The following is a 17,675-nucleotide window of genomic DNA, read 5'->3' as shown; positions in this document are numbered from 1 at the left end:
AGCTCTAGTGGTATGTGAAAATGGAACTATTAAAAGCTCTGTAATAGCAAATTTATTTCTACTGTGATCCTCTTCTAGAAGTTGAAAAGTAAAAGGTTAATTTCTTGCTCGGTGACTTTTGGAATGTGCTAAAAACTTGAATGAATATAAACGACGCAGTGTTTGCTAAGGATGTCTATATTGAATGGATTTAAGGGTTGCATTGATGAAACACTAATCATAACACAAAATCTTATCTTCTTTGCCCAAATCCTTGGAAGCCTTGCAAAACACAAGTTCTTCAATAGGTGTCAGGGCAACTGATTTGGGGGAAAAAAGTATATTTACTATCTCAAAAGAAAAACACAAACCTAAAACCCACAAACAAAAACCAAACCCAACAGCCTCCCTAGGTAAAATGAATTTAAACAGGGAATCCATTATGATTTTGCATATTAGCTATGGATTATTTAAAATTGTTTTAGTGGCTTAATTCATAAATACTTGTAGAGGATAAATAATTGGAGTGGCCATAGAAGGTTGGTCCATGCTGCAGCATCCAGTTTGTCTCATACAAGTAGAAATGTTTGCAGCTACTGTTAGGGGAACATGTGTAGGAAGTTTCTGTGCTGTGGGTAGAATTGATTCTCTTGGACCTGGATAGGAAGGATCAAGAGTTAGATGAGTATTTTTTATGTCTCTGTTTACCTCCCAGATAACATGGATTTGGGGACAGTACTATGTTGATATTTTTGCAGTAGCAGCAGTAGCTGAATTCGTACTGAATGACCAGGAAATTACTGCCTGGTAGGATCTTTGGAATGTCTAAATCCTGAAATAATTGCTGTGTGTTACTGTCTCTTCCTATCTCCCACACTGTCCATCTGTAGTGGAATACTGATGAACCCCTAAACTGTTAATGTTCTGAGGCTTAGTAGAAACTCTTATGTGAAAATTGGAGTTGGAGGTTGTTTATGGAGTTATCCTGTCTGTCAGGATGCAACAGATTTTCCTGTCTTTTATTCAGGGTAATTTTAAATGTATCAAACAATAAAGTTCCCATAACGTTCCTTCAAAGACTGAGCAAGACTTTAAGGAAGTTTTTTTTCTGGCAATTTAACCTTTTATTTTTCTTTTTAGATGTATTTCCATTACATGCATCAGCATTCACTTTTCCAATGAGTGCAGTCCCTTTCTGATGATTGGACTTTCCTCTCTGGAGATGAGTAATCATTCCTTACTGACCTAACGTTAATAGGTGCTTGACAAAATAAATGAAGATAAACACTCTATTAAATACAAAGAATTAAATTTACTTTAAAGCTGGCATTTGGAAAACATAGTTTAATGAATTCCCATGCTGTATCTCAGAGCCTATTTTTGCTTTTTCCTATGTTTCTGGAATATTTTTTAGATGTACATTTTATGATACTTCATGAGGAAAAGAGGAATTCGGCTTTTCCCATTTTTATCTCTAAATAACTTCACACTCTCAAATGAAGCATTTCCATCCTAAAATGGTATTATGGAGGGGAAAAACGGACTTTCAGCTTGACAGAAGTCCGTGTCAGTTGCACAGGGAGGTGGCTGGATCAGCACCACTACTTCCCTGGCTGAAGACACAGTCCCATTCCCTGCCTGCAGCAGGGCGCCGGGATCTCACATGTAGCCCAGCAGCGCTGCCGTGCTTTTTCTATGGGTTTTCCCCCATTTTTTTATACTCCCCCGATCCAGTCGTGTGTTTTCTGAAACTCCGGTCAGACACAAAGGCCTGGCACCAACCTTTTCTGCAACCGAGAGCTCCCAGCGCCCGCAGCGAGGCCACCGCGGTTACACGCCCGTTGTGCAGGGGCATGCCGACGCGAACACGCCGCACACCGCGCCGGGGTGCGGAGCCAAGGGCGCCGGTCCGCTGCTGGGGCTGTGAGGGGCCCCGGGGCAGCGCTGCCGTTTCGGAAGGGGGCGGGAAGGCCCCTCTCTCCGCTGGCCGGGCAGGGCCGGGCCGGCCGCCGCCGCATCCGGGTCCCGCGTCCCGCGTCCCGCCGCGCTGCCCGCCTCGGCCGCCGGGGGCCGCCCGCGCCGCCGTGTTGCCCCCGCCCCGCGGAGCCGGCGCCGGGCGGAGCCGCGCGGACGGGCCGGGGGCTGGAAGATGGCGAACGTGCAGCTGGAGTTCCAGGCTAGCGCCGGCGAGGCGGACCCGCAGAGCCGCCCGCTGCTCGTCCTGGGCCAGCTCCACAACCTCCACCGCCTGCCCTGGGCGCAGCTGCGGGGCAAGCTGCAGCCGCGGGTCACGGAGGAGGTGAGGCCGGGCCGCGGCGGGAGCGCGGCGGCCCCGGGACGAGGAGCGGGCCGCAGCCCGGGCACCGCACTCCTCCGGAGCACCCGCGGGGCCCCTTCGAGGCCGCGTCTCCCCGCTCCGGCCCCGGGAGGCCTCGTGGCGTGGGGGAGGCGGGGGCTTGCCCGGCCTGCGGCTGCCAGCACGGCGCCGGGCCGGGCCTGCTGTGGCGGGGGGCGCTGGCGCCCGGCCTGGCGCGGGGGGAGCCGGTCCTTGGACCCCGGAGCCGGAGGTTTTCACCTCGTGAAACCCCCCTCGAAGCGTCCCTTAACGGAAACATAAAGGGGAAATGAGCCGGTGGCGGCCGGGCCGGAGCCTGTTGCGGCGGCGGAGCGACTCCGCGCAGCCTCTCCAGACCCGCGAGTGAAGCACCGTGGCTTCGCTCCCACGCCCCCCGAGCCCACCGGGAACCGCGGCAGAGGGATGTCAGTTAGCGTAATGCCGAAAACACGCGTTCTCAGGTGCAGATGGCAGCGGGAGAATGAGCCTCGCTGCCAGCCCAGGGTGAAGGCGCTGCCAGCGCTCCCTCCTCCCTTGCCTTCGGCTGCTGCGGTGGGTTATGCGGTCCTGTTTATTTAGATGGTGGTGGCTCTGAAGAAGCCTTTGCAGCTGATGGTGTGTTTTAAAATTTTAATTCATATGGCTTAATAGGTGCTTGTAATGGAAAGAACGTTTGCAGTTTCAGGTTAATAAATAGGTTTGTTGCATTTCCTGTTTCTCCTCACTCTAGAGGTGATTGCATTTTAAAAGTGTGCACACCATTCCTTTGTTTCCAACACCTGAAATCCTGTAATCAAAGACTGCCTAAACATAGTGGGAATGAGATGGAAAGAAAAGTCTGATACAGTTCTTTGTCTTTAAATTCTTCTTTTCTCCCCAGATATGGCAATCTGCTTTAAGCACTCTGAATCCAAACCCCACCGACAGCTGTCCTCTCTACCTGAATTATGCCACTGTGGCCGCTTTGCCTTCCAGGGTCAGCCGGCACAATAGTCCATCTGCAGCTCAGTTCATCACCCGCCTCGTTAGAAACTGCCTTCCAGGAGGTGTCAACAGATGCATTGTTGTAAGTGGCTGTTTGAAAATGCTTCTGGTGAAATGTCTAGTCAAGTATTTCCTTTTCAGGATTTTAGCTGTATCCAAGGAGACAGGAGGTGGGCAAGTTTTACCAGGATAATTAGGCTGACATTTGCACTGATGCGTAAACAAGACCTAGCTGTGGTAGCTGATGTGTGTGCAAGCAGTTGGAGGGAATTAAGGTTGGATACGTATGGAATGTCTTCAACTAGGAATGTCCATGCAAAGAGAACTGGTAGTGGCGTTTTTCAGGCTGGGATTGATGACATTAGCATGTGCTTTAGAAGACCATAGCCTTGTGCAGGGTACTGTGTCTGTGCTGTGAATCTCACTTAAGGTGCCTTGTTATTCAGAGAGTTTTAAAAGTCTGAATGCAAACTAAGGCCCCAGTGCAGGTGTCCTTTGCAGGACAAGCTCTTGAACTGCTTTGGTCATCTGTATGAGCCTGATGAATTTGTTACTTGTTTCTGTGGCTACTGCAGATTAATTCCTATTTCCAGGTTGTTGGAGAAAACTCATATAGTCAGTGTCAGTAACAAAATCTAATTATCCTCTTCCCTTGGAAAACTTATTTGCAAGAGTAGTAACTCTACTTAACTTTTTTCCCTTATAATTAGCGTGGAAAATGTTTAGCTAAAACTGTTTTCCCTTGGTAATTTCTGTAATGAACCTCAGAAAAATACTCTGTTCATATTAGCCACATTCTCATATCATTTCTCCCTTGTTTCATTTGTTTTGAACAGAAATTGATGGTTCTCATGGAGTGTTTTTTTTCCTTGATATGTAGGCTGACCTGTGTTAATTGCACTAGTATAATTAAAGCAGTCTGGCTCCCTTATAAGGATGTACTAATTCCCATGCAGTCTAAGTCCAGCAGTTCAATTCCTTTCCGTATGGGAAATAAACCAACCCAGTTCAATGTGGTACCATCCATGCTGCCGCTCCTTCCATGCAAAACATGACATACGAGTCTGTCTTGATTCAGGCGTCAGTTATTTCACACCTACCCCCTTTATTTTTCCCCTCTTCACCAGGTACCAGATCCTTTTAAATGTACTCTTCCACATCCCTGCTGTTGTCTGACTTGTCTTCTGGCTGGTGTTTCAGATGGTCTGTGAGCGATCTGAAGTCTTTGCTTCTGCATGTGCGTTGGCCAGGGCTTTCCCCTTGTTCACACATCGCTCCAGCGCATCGAGACGCACAGAGAAGAAAACTGTAACCATCGAGTTTTTCCTAGTTGGACAAAACAATGGACCAATAGAAGTGGCAACACTTAAAGTAAGATCTTTGTTATTTAGTGTCATCAGTGGTTTCCATTATTCCCTGAAATGTTTGTGGTTTATTTTTCCTTCGATTTGCTGCATGCACAAATGCATCTGTCTCAGGCTATGCCTGGCATAGGTGGTGTGTCTAAAGTAATCAATTGTACTAGGTCAAACTTCCTTGAAATCGATCAGTTCAACCTGTGAGTTAAAAGATTGAACATACATACTCTGCAGTAAAGGCTGAAGATGTTGCTCAGAATGTAGATTTCAAGGGTGTAAAACAGCACAAAGAAAATGTCTCCTTACTTATGTTTATCATAGATGGAAATGATGTATTTTTAGTCTTAATGTTACATTGGCTTTGATGTGTGGGCTTCTGGGTTTTTTACCCAGGCAAAATCCATGTTTGACTGTGCAGGTGAATATCACAGTGAAGTCACTGAAAGTTGCTTATTCTGGGATCGCATATGGCCTGTGCTAATTCTGGCTGGTGTACCTCTTTGCCTGAGTTTTTCTAGCAGAAGTGTAGCCAGAAAGAAAACTCATACAATACAGCTTGCACATGAGCTATATATGACAGTTAAATATATCTAGGCTATCTTTCAATAGTAGATAGTCAAAAATGTTTCTCTTACACCTGACTCTTACAGAGAAGAAACTCCACATCACGTAACTTCTGGTATGCTAAGCCATTCCTCTTCCAGATCCTAACTTAAAAACTGTTCCAAGGTTTGCAGTTAAGCTGTCAAGCAACTTCCTGTTCAGTGCTTCAGGTCCTGTGCATCAGCATGGATGGACACTCACTCTGCTGATCAAGCAGTGAGGTTACATAAATCCCTACAAATCCCTTAAAAATTTGGGCAATGGATTTGACAAGGATGCAATGTTGCTGCATCTGAAATTCACAGAATTTCAGCTTTAGGGTATTTTTCTTCTTTCAATATCTTTTCCCTCCATACTTTGTCCATAGTCTATGAGCTGATTTGGCCACAGCAAATGTTGCCAGTCCAGATTTCAGGAAACTGACAAAGACAGACTGGTGTCAAAAATAGTTCCTTCAGATAGGAAGATTCCAAACACTTGGCTTTATTTATAACTAAAAATCAAAGCTGAAATTATTGTTCCTCCTGTTCTTCCCCTTCATTTCAATGTCAAAACCATTACTGGTTTCCTCCAAGCTAAATTTTCACCCCTTAAATTCAACCAGCACCAGACAGTTTCTGTAGAACATAGAAAAGGCATGTGGGTAGGATTTTTTTTAGCTAAACCTCTCCCTTGGCATATTGCTGTGTTTTGCACCTACAACATTGTTCAGGATGTTACATGGTGAGGACTAGCAGGGATTGCCATAGTTTTGCAAGGCGCTTATTAGAGGCTGCCTTCATCCAGTTTCTCTTGAGTACTCTGGAAGTCAAACCCAGGTACAGCTTATTTCTGTAGGTCCTATTGTTTCCCTCTGACTTGCCCTTTGGGTTGAGCCATTTACCTGCATGACCCTAAGGGTGAATCACTCCAAACCTAGCTTGGCTCCTGAGGAGCTCTTGTCCCTTCAGGGGAAGTAAAGTAATCAAAAGTAGTTGTAGGAAATAAGGCACCATTCCAAAGCAAGCCAAGGTTTATGAGTCTGCTGGGATATGAATGTATGGAGTCCTTAGGCCAATTTGGCCAGGATAAACTTCAGATACCTCAGCACAAACAACTGTCCAACATGTTTGATTCCTTTGAAACCCATTCTGATTCACCCACGTGCTGTGTGTGGTCTTCAGTGTAGTGTGGCTACTGGAAGGCTTGAACAAACTTTCCTTCCACCTAGTCTTTTTGTTTCAGGTCATTGATTCGCTGAACTTGAAGCTTAGTGTCTGGTGCCCTCATTGTCTGTTTTGCCAGGAGGCTCCTTTAAGGAAACAGCCTTGGTGTGCACACTGTTGACCATTTTGATTGTGCCCACTATTAGATAAGTTTTTGCTCAGTCCAGGTGAGAGTCAGTCCATTTGCCAGAGGAATGAGGAAACAGATGCATGCATGTTTTACACAAACATGAAATACTCCACATTCCCAGTGAGCCTGCCATACAGAATGTCTTAGGGTAGTAATCTATCTTGCACTCAGCCACTCTGCCTGCCATATATAAACTTTGTGGTTTCCCCATGTTGCAGATTATATAATCTCTGCAGGTTTCCAACCCAGGCAGCCTGCAGGCTCATTGTGACTTCTTCAATTGGCTTCCTCTTATCTCACTTTCCTTACATTGCCTTGTTGATCTCCCTTTGATAGTGGAGCAGGCTACTAATTTTGCAATATCAATTCACTGTGGGAAGAAATACAGTTGCTTGGAAATTAGACCATAGGGAAAAATAACTTAAGATTAACACATACAAAAATAATGATTAGCTTGGTTGACGTGATTTCATACTGTACAAGTGCCTGTGATTGGTTGCAGTTCAGCATTAATGTGCTCCAGAGGAGCCACACATCTAATGTAAGCTGCATAGGACTAAATGCAAAGCTATGCAGAAACCCAACCAAACCAAGGTGAGTCCTCAGGTGTCTTCATCTCTTTTCATAGAGTCTGGCAAGTGCTACAGAGGGAGTCAGGCTGGCTGCTCGGATTGTGGACACCCCATGCAATGAGATGAACACAGATAACTTCCTGGAGGTAGGTAACACGCCTGATGAGTAAGAGTAAGTCTAGACTACAATAATCAAGAACTAGTGTTGACTATCTCTTAGCAAAACCTGTGTGTCAGCAGTGGGAAGCACATCAAAGAACCTGTCCAAGGAGTACTGAGGCAATTTCTTTGGCCTTTAATATTTCATAGAACTTGAGTACCTTGGAAGGAGGAGGCAGAGTGTATGGCTGAGGCACTAGTAGTCAGAAGATGTGAGTTCTTGATTCACTCAGGACACTGTCTTCTTTGCCAGTGCTAGTGTTGCCTTAAGCCTGATGGTGATAAGAGTTTCTGAAATTAGTTTTATCATAAAGATCTGGAAAGCTGCTGAGAATGAAAATAGTGCTCTCCTATTGCATCATGATCCAGTAGAGGGAACAGCTGCCCTTTACCTCTGAAGATCTCGTTTATTGGCGGAGCTTGAAGGTCAGCTTTGTATTTCATGCCATAGTAAGTCACGGATGTCTGTGGGCAATTAGGCCATTAGAAAGCCAGCCTCACTCCCAAAACTGTGAATTGTTTGTATGTGTCTGCATGCAAAAATCACACAAAACCCTTGTGTTGGTTACCCGTATGTGTGAGAAGACACAAACGAGTCCTTTTGATGACTGACTGACAGTGTCCTTTTTCTTTTTATGACTAAGGAAATAAAAAAAGTTGGCAAGGACCTTGGGATTACTCCTACCATTATTCGAGATGAGGAGCTGAAAGAGAGAGGCTTTGGAGGTACATGTTGTTGAAAGTTAATTGGAATGTTTTGTCATCTCCATTGAAATGTTTTATTTGCACATTTTCAAACAGTTTTATTGCCCATAGTGTTCCAGATGGTTTTGTAGCTCCCCACAGTCTTTCTTCCCCACAAGTGGTTTAATTCTCTCTTTTGCAGGTATCTATGGCGTTGGCAAGGCAGCTCTGCATCCTCCAGCCCTAGCAGTTCTCAGTCACACTCCCGATGGTGCTACACAGACCATTGCATGGGTGGGCAAAGGTATTGTGTATGACACTGGAGGACTCAGCATTAAGGGAAAGGTACATAACTGCTTGTTCTGCTGATGCTTTTGCTTCCAGTGTTGTTTTCCAATGGAAAATACTCAGTTCACATCTGTAGGAAACCAGAGTATATTTTTTTGAGAAAACAATTGATGTGCTATTATCCATATGGACACAAACTACTGGGGCAGAAGACCAAGGAACACTTTACAGAGCCATTAAATAGCTACCTACTGTTTTGCCCTTTTAAGTATTGCCCACTGCTAAGAGAGAGCACAAAACAAAGCTGTTTAATTTCTGATTTTGGAGGTGTGGCCAAACCCCATTTGAGTTGGCCTCAGTGCAAATGTTGTTGACAACATTTCTCTTTTTGATTTTCTAACAATTTAGCAGAAGAGGTTTAGTACTTTCCATTTCTAAGGGAAGATCCACCAATAAGCAGATGCACGTGTTCTGTGTTTCTGTTACAGCTAAGCTCTGTCAAGACTAAAGTTACAGAAGCACCAGAAATACTAGTTTTAGCTGGCATTACATGAAATTCTCTTCTAAACTTAAAATCTCTATGGTTCTGTTTAAACAGACTACTATGCCTGGAATGAAACGAGATTGTGGTGGAGCAGCTGCTATTTTGGGTGCCTTCAAAGCCACTGTAAAGCAAGTAAGTAAAACATGTTAATTGATATCATGTATCCCAGCAGTCTGGCTTTTGGATATATTCCCAGATACAGAGGCCAGTCTAATCCTGAAGTTCTGCCTATTAGTGATCTTGAGCCACTCTGCTATTTCAGGAAGATATTTCAAATCTTTACTGGGATCTTGAGAATTGTGAGAAATTCTTTGAGTGCTTTGCTTTTTTTTAAGACTCTTTCTTGAATTTCAGGTTTTTCTGTGGACTAAGTGGTTTCTGGTTCCTTGAATCAGATTTCTATCCGAGTTACCCAGTGCTGATTTTGTTTAAGCTGTGGGATATAGGACAGCTGTTGTCTGCTTGGCAAAGGGATGAGTGACTTTGAGATACAAAGTATGTCCATATTGCAAATCCTATGCCAGTTCTAATATTAACCTACATCAGGAGCTGCCTGTTGGTTTGCTCTTGTGGTCAGAAAATAGTGGGGGAGCTGAGAAGCAGCCAGGTATTGAAACATGAAGAATTAAAAAAATGCTTATTGCACTTAAACAATATGGAATGGGGAAAAGAAATAGCTGCTGCCAGCAAAACTCTGCCCTCTCCACACATCCAGTGACTGAGTCTTGCTGACAGAGCAGCTGTTGCCTCCAAGGAGTATCCAAAGTTCAAAGAACGTTTACTGCTGCAGATGAATGCATAGATGTGATGGAGGCTTTGGCCAGGAGATGATCAGTGCCAAATTCGCAATGGTTTATCTCTGTGCCTTGGCTCTAGCAGAATGTTTGATGTGGAAAGATTATAAACTTGTTATCTGCAGAGACTTAAAACTGAAAACAGATTTGTGGGCTGCATCATAGGCCTTCAGAAAGTCAGGTCACATGTTTGCAAGGGACAAGAGCTAGAACTTGGTGCTTAGGGAGAGTCTGGGAAAGCCACAGCTATGGTTGCCCTTTTGGTGATTCAGTCCATGTTTCCAGAGTTTTGTGTGTAATTACCTGCATGGAGAGAAGTTGCACTCACAGTCACAGTAGGTGTGAATGTAAATGATCTGTCATTTCACATGCAAATATTGTAACAAGGAATAAACTGGCAGTAATAAGCTTGGACAAACTGAGCTTGAATAAGTTGTCATACTTCACTAGAAATCTGTGCCTTTATATGTAAAAACAAAAGAATGATCTCACTGCTTAACTTTCCAACCTCATATAAGACCTGTTAATGAAATCCCTGCAGAGAATGTATTCAGGTAGGTAGTGGGAAGAGTTTGTCATTGTTAACTGTTTGAAGACTTTTATTTTAAAAGCTCTTTAAGAATAATTTAAAGCTGGAAGAGGTTTAAATTAGCTTTGCTTTGTCACAGAGACTGACATTGGAAATGTGTGCTGGATAGAAAGCTCTGTGGGAAGAGGGGCAGAGGTTATTACCCATCTTCAGAAGATGTCTGCCTACATGCTGTTCAGCAGCTTTACACTGTGATTTTAAAAGGCTTTGGAAAGCAAAATTAAGCAGATGATTTTTCCTGGATAGATGAATTTCATCCATTGTGAGCTTTCCAATTCAAGGTAGAAGAGAAAAATATTCACTTAAACTTTTGCAGTCCTTCTTGATCCTGGGTGTTAACATAGTGAATCCTGGTTTTGAAGAGCTACAGACAGAATGATATTCAGGAGAAGGCAACTGATAACTGGAAATGTGGTAAATTTACTGTCAAAAAGTGAAAACCCATCTGGCACTTAGAGTATTTTGTCTAGGCTAGTGAGAGGTTGTGCACAGAGTGGGGTTTTTGCTGCACAGATCATGTTGGAAGAGCAAAGGGTCATAGATGGAAGGTTATCTCATCAACAATGCTGTTTGCCCACTGACTGCACTAGAAACTGACTTTCTGGCTTCTGGATGCTGCCTGTTATTTTGAAAGGTTTAGACTTGATACATTTGCCCTTTAGACTTCAGAACATGAGCTGATTCAGCAAGTCCAGATCTCTTCAGCTACAGACTTTTATCAAGAGACTAACAGTAAAACTGCTCTTGTTTTCCCTAGGAATTTGATGGGTTTAGGGCTAACCATCCCAGCTAAGGAGGAACTTCATATGTTAAATGCTGCTGTCCCCCTTTTCTGTTCCTAAGGTCCCTCCACAGCTATTTTATAAATAACAAAAGAACCCCATTCCAACCCAAATTTATCTTAGCCATGGCTGTGTTTGGTTTTACATGGAAAGAGAGAGGACAGACACTGGTAGGGTGTATCTGACCATATTAACTTGATGTGAATCAAAGCCATTTCTCTCCTATTGTTGTTACAGGGTTTCAAAGACAATCTTCATGCTGTTTTTTGTTTGGCTGAGAATGCAGTAGGACCACATGCAACAAGACCTGATGACATTCATGTTCTTTACTCTGGAAAGTAAGATTGCATCTATCCTTTTCACAGGAACGTTGAGAGGAAGCATTATCTTTGGTTCTGTTTATCCGAGTACCATGCAGATTGTGAACCTGTCTCTCATCAGCTTCCCTAAATGCTGATAATGGTATTTCTGACAGCCTTAGTAGTGAGTTTTAAGTATGCTTAGAGTTTCCTGATGGGTATTTAAATACACATCAAAATACTTGTAGTCTATCATGAGCTGAAGTTTCCTTAAAACACTCAGGTTTAGGTGTTTTTTCCAGTACAGCCACTTTTCCGTGTCCACCTGTAGTCTCTGTTGTGTCAGTCACAGACACAGGCTACCACTGTATAAGAATCTCTTGTTTTAAGCAGTGTGATACCTCTTTGTATGGCAGGAGTTTGTAAAATCCCAGCTCCCTGTGCCAGGCATTATACAGGCCCAGCAAGGAGACTCAGCCATGAGGACAGTGCTGTGTTAACCATTCCCATGTGTGCTCTACCTGGTTGGTTGCAGCTGGGAAATAAGCAGTTGTACAGACTTGCAGAGGCAAATAAGAGAGCACATTAGGTTTGAATCTGCTTCCTCATCCAGTATTCTAGTCCACACAGATGAGCCTCAACCTCCAGCCCGAGGCAGTGTTGTTTTAAATGCCCTCTCTTCTTCCTAGGACTGTGGAAATCAATAACACTGATGCAGAAGGTAGACTGATACTGGCTGATGGAGTAGCTTATGCCTGCAAAGATCTTGGAGCTGATATCATTCTCGATATGGCTACTCTTACTGGAGCTCAGGTACTGATACAGAGCTGCTGACACGTATAACACACTGTCTGTGCAGTATACACTCTGCCTCTTTGGGGGAAAGTAGATGTTGGGAACTGTTGGGCTTGTTGGTGACTTCCTAAACTTTTGCAGAAGAAAGTTGCCAAGAGCAGCCCCAGTGAACTGCAGTCCTCTGTGCACATGGCATGTGCTATCAACATGGCACATCTGTAACTGTGTTGCTCAAGCAGATTTTTTTGTTCTTTCTTCAACTTTTTTGCATGCTTAAAATTCAAACACACTCAGTGTTTGCAGTCCAGTAGCTTTTTAATTAGCAGGTCTGATTTGATGATAGTGATCATGAGTTGTCTTGTGTGTCGGTGGGGTATCCTCTACATGTGGTTTATTTATTTCTCATTAGGTTTATGTATGAATTGTTGAGATTTAATTTCTAAGGATAAATAAAGTGATATAGTTTGCTTGCTCAGTAACTAATAAAGACCTGTTTTTGTGGGACAGTGGTTTGAAAAGGCTTTGAATGGATTTTCAGAAATGCTAAAGCATTCAGCAGCAGCCGCAGTGTCTCTGGTTACATTTCTCACAGTTCTTGTGGAGTAGCTTGGAGACATTGTTTTCTTTGTGTTTTTGTTAGATGAAAAGCAACTGTTAATGGTGAGAAGGGAGCAGTTCAGAATTGTCCTGCTCAGCAGAGTCAAGGTGAATCCTTCCTAATTTTGTGTTGTATCTCCTTAGGGGATTGCTACAGGAAAGTACCATGCTGCTGTCCTTACCAATAATGAAGAGTGGGAAAAGGCTTGTGTTAAAGCTGGCAGGAAGTGTGGAGACTTGGTCCATCCTCTTGTGTATTGCCCTGAGCTCCACTTCAGTGAATTTACCTCTGCTGTAGCTGACATGAAGAACTCTGTGGCAGTAAGATTTCTTTTTTCTTTTAAATTTCACTTCTTGCATAAAAATGTTTGTTTTCTCTATAATGGGCTGGCCTGTTGATAGCTGTCTGACAGCTCTTCATGTGGGCTGTAATCTTTTAGAAATGGACCATATGATTATGGTCTTCAGGATCTTTTACCAGAAGATTTTGCAGACTGTATGTCACTACACTGATATTTAGTGTCAGCTTTAAACCTTTACCTGCTGCAAAAGTATCTTAGAACTGCTTTTCTTTTAAGCATAGCCCTAAGATGAGTGCTAAATTCCTGAATGGAGAGTGTTTAAGAAGTAGACAGATACTCCTTGGATTATATGTAACGAGCAGAGGCAGTAACTGGGAATGCAGAGTCACAGAGCCTTAAGGGTTGGAAAAGGCCTTGAAAAATCATCTAGTAACCAGGAAACCAGGAAATTTTGGTTAGAGGCCTCAGGAATTGCTGCAGCTGCTTCTGTTGTGTTTGAGAGATGCAGTGTGCAGGTAAGTTCCAAAACCACTGCAGAAAGGAGCTTAGGCAGAAGAGGAATTGAGCTGGGCCAGACTACCAGGGATTTACAGTATAGCTGGTTTGTAAGACTGTGTTTTAGGGCCACTATTCGTTAAGCTTTGAACTAGATTTACACAACTGTCTTTTCTGTAGGCAGGAATTAAACACTGACATTTTCCTGCAAGACCAAGTATTTTTATGATTTCTACAGGACCGAGACAATACCCCAAGCTCCTGTGCTGGGCTCTTCATTGCTTCTCACATTGGCTTCGACTGGCCTGGAGTCTGGGTCCATATAGACATTGCTGCACCTGTTCATGCAGTGAGTATGTTCATACCACTTTGGACAAAGGTTTTCTTGGGCAAAGAGAATTGTTTGTGTCTGCATATACTCTGAATTCTGTGCCATCAAGTTCCAAGTGAGAGAGTTAGGTGGAGAAGAGTTGGTTTGAAAAGCATTAACTCTTCATCTGTGCTGGGAATTTTTCAGTAGCTTCTTCAGTTCACATTTTTCTTTTGGCTTTAAAATATTCTAACAGTCACTTTCATCAGCAACGCCTTTATGAGCTTTTGACAGCTTGCCTGCTTTCTGTTCATGACAATAATTCTCACCTATATTGTTTTAAGGTGACTGACCAGAGTTGATCATCCTGCCTGCTGCCCTGCAGCAGAGATTTTGTTTCCTCTTGGGGGCAATCCCCTCCTCCCTTTGATGGAAGTCATGTATATTCTTTTTTCGCTAAAAGCCAAGCCAGTTACCCCCACCCCTGCCTCTTTGTTTTTTTAACCCAACTTACTCAGCTCACACTCCAGATCCCTGCTCATGCTGGAAGGAACATTCCCTGCCCTGAACAAGGCTAACATAGATCCACCCCGGGCTCAGTGTGAGTTCTGCTCTCACACGAATCAGCCAATGTGTTGGTTTAGTCTAACTGCAGCAGATTCTAGTAGCAGTAAGGATAAAGAAGCACAAGTTGAGCAGGCCCACCAGAGGCCCCAGCACTGGCTGTCCCATGCACCGTCACTGCTCTGGTTGAGTGAGGAAGTAAATTGAAATGACACAATCTGACGTGTGAATCGTGTGGGGGTTTGTTTGTTCTTTCCCTAGGGTGAACGAGCTACTGGCTATGGTGTAGCTTTGCTGCTGTCCCTGTTTGGTGGGGCATCTGAAGACCCTTTGCTAAACATGGTGTCTCCTCTTGGGTGCAATGGAGACTCTCCCACTGAAGATATGGAGAGGGATTCCAAAAGGCGCCGCTTGGTTTGATGTGCCCCCGGGCCGAAGCGACGGGGTGCGTGGGTTACCTCACTTTGCACTGATTCATTCTCAAGCAATGAACACGTCACACGTCAGAAATTGCCATTGTTTGTACGATCGTGATGAGATTTATTACTTGGTTCTGATAAAAACAGCCTGATTTCTTGGGGGTTTTTGTTTCTGTTTATTTTGGTTTTAAATTATTGGTGCACACAATTGCTGAACAATATCAGTGCTGCAGAGTCCAGGCTCAACTAACTGTTATCGGGGAGAGGGCACATCCTCCTCTGAGCTCCTCACAGATCCTAACTAAGTGCATTAATGCATGAGAAGCTCTCCCTAGTCTGAAGAAGCAACTGCAGCTATTGCTTACAAAGCCTTCTGAATTAATTACATGTGAGGATTTATCAGACATCTCTGTGGGCCCCACTACGTCCCAGAACACAGGACAAGGAAGAGAAGCCTCTGTAGACTTGGCTTCTTCAGTGACAATTTAGCTTAGCAGCAAAGGAGATGTAATGAGAAGAGGCCTATAGTTTTAATAAGGTGCTGTTTCCGCATGTTTCATGTTTTTCTGACCAGTAAAATCAGCAAGAGTTGTCCAGAGCATATCTCTGCTTAAATCTTTCACATACAAATGACAGAATGTATTCATGTTAAATGAGGGAAAAAAAAAATAGAGGGACTGTGATTGGAGTGAAATGGGTTTACAAAGCAGAGTGGCTTCTTGCCACTTGATAGATTTATTATTATTAAAGCAGCTTACGGATCCCATGTGGTGTTTCATGGTGTTATTTACCTTGCTGAGAACACTCGAGTGTTCCAAAAGCTTGTGTGTGACATCATTAACTCTGTTCCTTTTCCCAGCACTCACATATCTGAAAACAGACTTAACAGCTCACACCAAATGGTTTGGGGCAGTTGCTCTCACACTGATCCACTTCGTTTGGTTCAGCAACAACCCAGGATGCAGAGTATTAGTTTCTGTGTAAGCCAGGAGTTTACAAGGGGCTTACAAGTGAAAGCTTGGCTTGGACACCCATGGGAAAGGGCTTGCCCAAATTTATGTAGTGTCATCGTTGGAGTTGGGAACAGAGTGACCAAGTTTTACTCAGTGCTGGTCCCTGCCCCGTGGTTCAAGCATCGGCCATTGGAAGCATTTCTTGGCTCAAGCGGTGTTGATGATGAAAAATCCCACCCAGCACACGCTTTTGGCTGCTTTGCAGATAAAGTCCAGCTGAGCTGTGATGAATTGCACCTTTCTCTGTCGGAGGTGATCTCTGGAGAGAACTGGTGTTAGGTTTTAGATGGAGTTCCAACAATGAGGTACACATCTGGTTTAGACATGAGTCTTTCTGATTAAAGACTTCATGGAAAGCTTAACGTAGAGGGAGAAGAAACATTTTTCATCCTGTCTTTGTGGCTACATTTGATTCTTGGGCAGAAAGTAAGTTTTCTTTAGGAAAAAAATAGAAAACCCAAAACTAAATCACTTTCTCCATTTGCTGTTCTGATTTCTGGTCCACTTGATCAGAGTTTTAAGAGATCCGTGTTATCAATGAGTTCTGCCTTTGGTCATTCGAGACACTCAGGCCAGAGCCCTGTCTGGTACCAAAAACTCTTGTGGCAAATGGGTTTCTGAAGAGTTATTTTCACTATTGGCTCTGTCTGACCACTGCAGCTAATGGCAAAATGTTCCCATTTGAGTGCTCTGAAATCAACTCCTCAGTCTCCATCGTGTAGAAACACTGTTCCAATTAGTCCTCATTTTGAAATGTAGTGTTTTGCCAAAATGAGGCAGATTTTTACATTTTTACAGCCTGCAGTTTTGTGGCATGAGGCTGAATTCTCCTGTGACTTCCTGAATGCAGCAAGCCCAAATAAAGAAGAAGGTTTTGGTGATTGATTATCATTATTCTTCAGTTTTGCTGTCTGTATAACTGCTGGATTTCATTTGGAAGGCACATAACAGCAGCCATCTTTAAAAAGCAATATCAATGTAAAGAAATGCCTGAAAAGCAAAGAGGAAATAAAAAACTGACACCTGGCTTAAGTTTGCTTAAGCAGAGTCAAATAAATCAGTCCAACACTTCACAGGTCTGATGCTTCCACTGTTTCAGAGATAGAAACTAAAAATCAAGCCTTTTTTAAATTCCATAATAAAATCTCTTGCTAATCATGATGCTCATTATTATTTCCTTCTGTTTAAATAAAAGGTCTGTCTTCTAGAGCAGCAGCTTAGGGATCTCCTCTTGTGGAGATTGGTGAGCTGTGCTTCACAAGTAAATTACTCTCATTCTGTCTGTCACAGAGCTTGTGCAGGGATTAGCACCGTTATGCTTGCAGTGTTTCTTAGCCCCCTAATGAGTAGAACTTTGGCTCATCCAAGACCTTCCACCACCTGGATTTACTTACCTACTTCCAGGCAATGTGCAACATTCTCTTCTGCAGCATTTGCCCTGAAGTATCTTGGTATGACAACTGGAGGCAGTCAACAGAAAGGGAGATCCTGAAATTGCCGTAGAAGTAGCAGATGCTCAAGTGGCAGAAATTAATACATGGGATAGTTAACAAAAAGAAATCAGTCAGTGTGGAGCAGCAAAGCTGGAATTAGGGCTCTGCAGCTGTCACCCACTTCTGCTGCTGCTGAGTGGCCTGAAGTGAGGTGATTGCAGAAGCTGTCATGTTCTAACTGTGGCCATCCTGACCGAGGGCTCCACAATTATTATCACTTTGAGCTTTACAGTCCCTTCTGTGTGACAGAGCAGGAGTTACTCACAGGAAACTGCTCCAGACACCGGAGGCTGACCTCAGTGAACTTAGGTGATTACAGCTGAAGTATATTCTGGCATGACTGAAGCAACATTCAAAGGAAACTCCTATGCTGGGCAGTCTG

At 43.7% G+C, this 17,675-nt stretch overlaps 1 protein-coding gene across 1 annotated transcript; it reads left to right on the top strand.

The window, feature by feature from the left end:
* The first annotated feature begins 2,093 nt into the window (after positions 1-2,093).
* On the top strand, positions 2,094-16,931 carry NPEPL1 (aminopeptidase like 1). The gene is made up of 12 exons (XM_062008857.1): positions 2,094-2,278; positions 3,195-3,380; positions 4,499-4,669; positions 7,223-7,312; positions 7,970-8,051; positions 8,212-8,354; positions 8,896-8,973; positions 11,244-11,344; positions 11,995-12,118; positions 12,842-13,018; positions 13,733-13,843; positions 14,630-16,931. Exons 1-12 carry the CDS (start codon positions 2,129-2,131, stop codon positions 14,786-14,788), a joined length of 1,572 nt encoding a protein of 523 aa, XP_061864841.1. The 5' UTR covers positions 2,094-2,128; the 3' UTR covers positions 14,789-16,931.
* The last annotated feature ends 744 nt before the right edge of the window (positions 16,932-17,675 follow it).

Source organism: Colius striatus, chromosome 16 (assembly GCF_028858725.1).
Source record: "Colius striatus isolate bColStr4 chromosome 16, bColStr4.1.hap1, whole genome shotgun sequence".
NCBI lineage: Eukaryota > Metazoa > Chordata > Aves > Coliiformes > Coliidae > Colius > Colius striatus.
This window is presented reverse-complemented; position numbering and strand designations above follow the sequence as displayed.

What these genes read in the sequence shown, in the direction of transcription:
- NPEPL1 (XM_062008857.1), top strand. Translation starts at nt 2,129, where the DNA reads ATGGCGAACGTGCAGCTGGAGTTCCAGGCTAGCGCCGGCGAGGCGGAC. An exon ending in GAAAGAGAGAGGCTTTGGAG is followed by an intron (nt 8,052 to 8,211) that starts GTACATGTTGTT and finishes TCTCTTTTGCAG; the next exon opens with GTATCTATGGCGTTGGCAAG. An exon ending in ACATGAAGAACTCTGTGGCA is followed by an intron (nt 13,019 to 13,732) that starts GTAAGATTTCTT and finishes TGATTTCTACAG; the next exon opens with GACCGAGACAATACCCCAAG.